The sequence below is a fragment of the Primulina tabacum genome, chromosome 5 (genome assembly GCF_025594145.1).
Source record: "Primulina tabacum isolate GXHZ01 chromosome 5, ASM2559414v2, whole genome shotgun sequence".
Taxonomy (NCBI): Eukaryota; Viridiplantae; Streptophyta; class Magnoliopsida; order Lamiales; family Gesneriaceae; genus Primulina; species Primulina tabacum.
In genome coordinates, this window is record NC_134554.1 from 8,334,799 (window position 1) to 8,341,040 (window position 6,242).

Here is a 6,242-nt window from a genome sequence, read left to right on the forward strand (position 1 = left end):
TATATATATATATATATATATAATATTTTATATATATTGTTACGTGCCATCCCCAAAAGGTAGATTATGTGATACGATTTGACATTAAAAAAAATCTTCTTAAAACAATAACCAAATATAAAATTTATTTTTCCAAAAGTCTTATGCAGTTATGCTGAGAGCGAAAATCAAAGAACACCTTATTCTAATTAGCCACATATTTCCTTTTTGCAAATCAAGATTTATGTCTCTTTTAAATTTAATTTTTCAAATTGGATATACAAGTAACTTATATGTAGTTTAAGTAGAGTAGCTTGCATTAGTATTGAAGGTTAGAGAGGACAATTTTTCCATATCGGGAGAGAATTAATGAGTAGATTAATAGCTAGAAAATTGGAGAAAACATACAATCCTATCTGCTTAGTCACACTATGGCCCCAACCTCTCATTTTCAACTTTATCAACAATGTAAAGTTTACCGATTTCACTTATTTTTATTTGTGAAATAAATCAACTTTGCTCATATTCAATAATAAATAATATTTTTGGCATAAAACATAATATTTTTTTTGATGACTCAAAAAAGATATTTATCTCATAAAATTGACACGTGAGACCGTCCAACGAAAAAGTTTTGGCTATAAAGTTTTATTGTTATTATTATTATTTAATTTTTAGTAACACCTTGAAAAGCCATTATTTCATAGTGGGCGATTAAGCTTACTCACCATATTCTTTCTTCTTTGTTTTTTTTTTATACATACCATATTCTAATGTGTATGATAATAAATATGGAATATGAATGAGTTTAGATTATGTGTGCCGGTCAAAGTGTGTGGAAGGTTAAATGTATCTTCGGTACAATTAATAAAGTAAGACTTGTTTGTAAAGATTAAAGTGTTGAAGCACATCATATAATTAATCACATTACTTAAATTACATATATCTATCTATTTTTATCACACGTGTTACATATCAACGTAGATATATCATCACATAGCATGTATCAAACAATACACAAAGTGCTAATAATACAAAGCATTGTGTTTGCTCAATCAGCCAACACAATATTTCAAGAGTAGGTTTCTTGTGAGATAGTCTCACGAATATTTATCTGTGAGACGAGTCAACCCTACCGATATTCACAATAAAAAAAATATTCTTAGCATAAAAAGTATACTTTTCATGGATGATCCAAAAAAGAGATCTGTCTCACAAAATACGACATGTGGTTGTCATATTTCAATGGGACGCCACACAAATAGGGATGACACATGACTCAAACATGAAATTAGATTAGATAACAAGTTTAGATTAGATAGTGACTTCTTTACCCTCATTGGATTTAGATTAGATAACAAGTTTTATAAAACTCGATCCATACTAAACCAAAGTGGATAGCAATGGACGTGCGTACATTGAACTTTTGGAAGAGTATTGATTCCGATGTGTATATTATCTACGAAAATAATTAACTTAATTAAACAATCACAACAATTATAAACTAATTTAAAACAATATCATAATCTGATATGAAATTAGGATATCAGGATCTCACCTCGTTAGTCCACAAATTCTCATTGATACTTGACTCATCAGTCCTTGATCAAAATGAATATAGAGCGACTCCTATATGATGATCTCAAGATCACACCAACATCTGAACACAATGTCCTCATCGATGCATGACATATTGATCCTTCAATCAACATAATATGGATGCAACTTCTATATATTCAAGAACACGACTTTTGGGTATTTTATTATGTCTCGTATATTCAAGAAGTAATTATCATAAATGCAACATCTTGTCACTTGTACCACTTATCTCTTGGAGTTCCTACTATTGGTTGTCTCCTATACCATTTTGTGGGACATATTTTTCAAATTTCTTTATAAAAAGTCATAGTTTGATAAGAAAGCACTTATATAAATATGTGAAAATTTGCCATTTTAGTATATGGAGTTCATTTAGTAATTTTGATTGTTTTTATTTTTGTTATTTTCTCCGAAAAACCATTGAATTTATCGAATATTACTTATTTGACATTAATATTTTTTTATGTGGCGAAAATAAAGTTTACGGTGATGCGAGAATAAAGTCTATGTTACATACATTAAATCAATCTAAGAAAAATATAAATGAGAAAATAAAACAAAAAAAAATTCAATATTTCAAAATGAGGAGAAATAAACTTGTAGTTTATCTTTCATTTACTTATTTAGATTTTAATATGTATAATATATGTTTTATTTTCGTCACACGAGTCATATACGAGAAAATTAGTTTCAAATATTTAATATTCGATGAATTCAGTAGTTTCAAGTAAAAAAGATCAAAACCAAAAAAAAAATTTATGTTACTGATGAAAACAAAATTTTTTGATAAATTAAATGACTATAATACAAAACAATAAATCTTACAAAACTAAAATTTCAATTTTCTTATTATACATGCAAAAAATAAAGAGTGGGTTGTGTCTCTTGTGAGACGTTCTCTTGATCTTTGTCTATGAGACGAGTCAACCCTATCGATATTCAAAATAAAAAATAATACTCTTAGCATAAAAATTAATATTTTTTCATGGATGACCCAAATAAGATATCTGTCTCACAAAATATGACATGTGATACCATCTCACACAAGTTTTTACCAAAATTTAGAACCAGATGAAAGAGATAATCAGATTGATTTGATATATTAATACACTAACGAATAATCTCTCCTCGTAAACTCTTAAAATAGTGAAAATAAATAAATAAATAAACAAAGGTTGAAAAAGTCATGAAGATAAAAGGGTCCCTATTTGATTTCTACTAAAACAAAATATCTCTTTAATTTAATTTACAAAATTTAACTTGATTAAAGGTGGAGTAAAGTACATCCCTATAATTCAATTTTAAATTAAAAATTAAAGAAATATGACTTCCAATTTCCAAAAAAAAGTATATTATTATTTACTTTCACAGAGCATCCAAATCTAATATCTCCGTTCGTTTATGTTTTTCAATTTTCAGTCAACAGGGAAGGGACGAGAAAATCGAAGAGTCGAAAACCCGCAGACGCCATCTCCGCCGCGCTGTGATGTTATCGGGACATGTGAGAGAGGCGGCTAGCGCACGGCTTGAACTGGCCACGGCGCCGCTGCTGATGCGACGACGGCCGTATCAAAGACGCGAGGGCTCTCCTCACCAAATCCCCTTCCACAGTTCCGATTCGGACCAGAGAGTTAGTCATGGCGGAGCGCCTCATGCCCAGCCTGGTCGAGCTCGCGTACGACGTCGTTTTAGAGTTCCTCGAATCACTGCTGTGGCTCAACCCGGCTTTGTGCAGGTTGCAACGGAACGAACCGGGGTGGTTCGTCGGCGAGCACATACACGTCCTCTTCTGAACCGCAGGGGGAGACACGGAGATGCGGTGGTTCGGGGAAACGGGTCGGTCCAGGAAGAAGCTAATGGCTGGGGATGTCGGGCGAAACGACGGCGTACGGGAGGAGAATTGCCGGTTTGTCGGTGGGGTCGACCGGAGAACCGGGCCGCTGGATTTCCGAGCAGAATAAGCTGCCATTTTGATAGTGATGTAGTATTTATGATTTTTATTAATTATTTGGAAAAGGGGAATTTGAGTATAGAAATTGGCAAACATAACTTAACTCTTGCCGCATATTTATAGAGTAGTTTCCTTTAATTGCAGTTTGGACCCTTAAGTTTAAGAATATTAATTAATCAATGCTTGTCAGAACTTTCAATATTAAATGTGACCTATTCAATGCTCAGATGGAGATTAGGGGGGAAAAGCCTTTTCATTTTTATTTTTTTTTTTCAAAAAAACCTTTAAGATTTTTTAAGTAAAAGTTGAAGTGATAGGCCAGAGGATATATTTTTTACTACTGACTAAAGTAATTTTTTTTTGTTGGGAAAGGGATTGAGTCCTAAGAAATGTATAAATTTATTTAAAAGAATTTTATATTAAAATGTACATTTAATAATAATAGAAAATTAAATTTTATTTTATCTATGTTTATATAATATATATCACAGGCAGAGCGACATCTTATCCTAAATGTAGTAAGAAACAAGCCAGAGTTTAAAATGGTGAGATACCCCAATCCCTTTTCATGTGGTAAAGAATAATTTTCTTAAAAAAATTGGATAATCGATTCCTTTATTTTTATAGGTATTTTATTGTATAATAATATTTCAAGTTTGATAGTCATCAGCGAAACGACAAAGAATTGAGCCATTTCAGTAACGGCCTTTTTCTGCAATTGGCAGTGGGCTGGCACATGTAGGATAGAATCTTTATAGATGCCACGTATCGTGTCTGCTCTATTTTATATTTATATTTATATTATTTAGTTAGAATATGAATTCGGACACGCAGCCTAAGAAGCTGACACACATAACATATTGTAATATTTTATTTACACTACTTAATTTTAGTAAAAAATATAATTGCGATTAATTTTAATAATTCATCTTAATTTGTCTGTCTTTTGTTCCGTTTTGTTTTGTTTTCCCGGCATATTGCTAGTACATGACATCAGTAATATATATGATACTCACGGGAAATTTAGGGTCCGATCCACGCAAGCGTCACTAATCCAGACACGGGCTTCAAAATTACCCTGGGCCTGAAATCACAAATAAGACCGTTAGGAGGGGGCCAGGAGGGTATCCTGGCGTAGCCCCTCCGACGCTCAAGTCAGAGACTGAGGATATATGGGGGAGCAGCTAAGGGCGCTGCTGAAAATAATATAGTGAATCCAATAACTGAACACTCAAACCTGGTATTTATAGGAGAATACATGGGCCCTTGATGGGCTTGTCTTCCTTTTGAGCTAGGGATGGGCCAAGGGTAATGGGCCCATCCATGGGGTATCACCAGTCTCCCCTCCCGAGTCGAACTGAATCGTAGGTTCAAAGTTCGATTAGATGTGTTGTCCTCGGGTCACCGGGTACGAGTTGTGTATTTTCTTCCGGTCGTTTGTCAGTCTCCAAAGATTTGGAAACAAATTAAATCATATCGCAATCTTGTTATAGTTTTCTCTTCAATTCGTTCACCAGCTCTCCCCCCCCCCATGCCCGAGTCCTCGCCTCGCTACCCTCGCCGAAACCCCATTCAAGCTCGCCCAGCCCCACGAATCCAAGCGCCCAGCCCCGTGCGCCGCGCTTCGCCATCCTCCCGCTCGCCCTGCCGAGCTCGCCCAGCCGAGCCCCCTGCCCCTCGTCTCCTGCCGAGCGCCCATCCGAGCCCCTCGCTCGCCCAGGCACCCAGCCCCGCGCGTCGCGCCTCGCCATCCTCCCGCTCGCCCTGCTGGGTGCCACGCTCGCCCCTCGCCCAGGCCCACACGCCCGCCTCGCCTGCCTCGCCGTCTCCCTGCCCAGCCGAGCTCGCCCAAGCCCACGCGCCAGCTCCTCGCCACGCTCGCCCCTCGCCCCCTCGCCTGCCAGCACCTCGCCCAAGCTTCGCCCTCGCCACCTCGCCCCCTCGCCTAAGCTCGCCCAGCCGAGCGCCCACGCTCGCCTAGCCAAGCACTCGCCCTCGTCGAGCGCCACGCTCGCCCAGCCAAGCTCTCGCCCGGCGCCCCCAGCATGCCTGCTCGCCCAGCCAAGCTCTCGCCCGGCGCCCCCAGCACGCCTGCTCACCCAGCCAAGCGCTCGTCCCCTCCGAGCGCCACGCTCGCCCAGCCACGCGCTCGCCCGGCGCCCCTAGCACGCCTCACGCCGCTCCACCCTCGCCCAAGTGCGCCTGCTCGTCCAGCGCCCCCCATCTCGCCTCGCACACCCGCTCAGCCCGCAGCCACTCGCTCGCCTCTTCACGCTCGCCCAACGCATCGAGCGCTCGTCCAGTACGTTGAGAATTTTGATATATTCCCTTGCGAATGGTTGTGTGATTTCTGAAAAAATTATGGGGGCGTTGCCCCCACACCCCCACGACCTGACCGGGCAGGTCGATCCCCGCGACCTGACCGGGCAGGTCGATCCCCGCGACCTGACCGGGCAGGTCGATCCCCGTAAACTCTGCTCCCCGTAAACATCTTTTGTTATCGACTAACCAAATAAATTTTTCTCTTCCCAAACTTTTCTCCTCTGCTAGGCGATGTCTTAGCAGGAAAATAAAAACTCAACATCTCCACCCTCTAACTCCTCTGCTAGGTGAAACCTTAGCAGGAAAATAAAAATTCACTACCCCCACCCTCTAGCTTCTCTGCTAAGCCGGGTCTTAGCAGGAAAATAAAATTCAACTCCTCCATCTAACT

At 39.3% G+C, this 6,242-nt stretch overlaps 1 protein-coding gene across 1 annotated transcript; it reads right to left on the reverse strand.

Annotated features, from left to right (window-relative positions):
* Positions 1-3,067: 3,067 nt before the first annotated feature.
* On the reverse strand, positions 3,068-3,547 carry LOC142547853 (uncharacterized). Its single transcript, XM_075656315.1, has one exon. The coding sequence runs from the start codon at positions 3,545-3,547 to the stop codon at positions 3,068-3,070; it is 480 nt and encodes a 159-aa protein (XP_075512430.1).
* Positions 3,548-6,242: the final 2,695 nt, after the last annotated feature.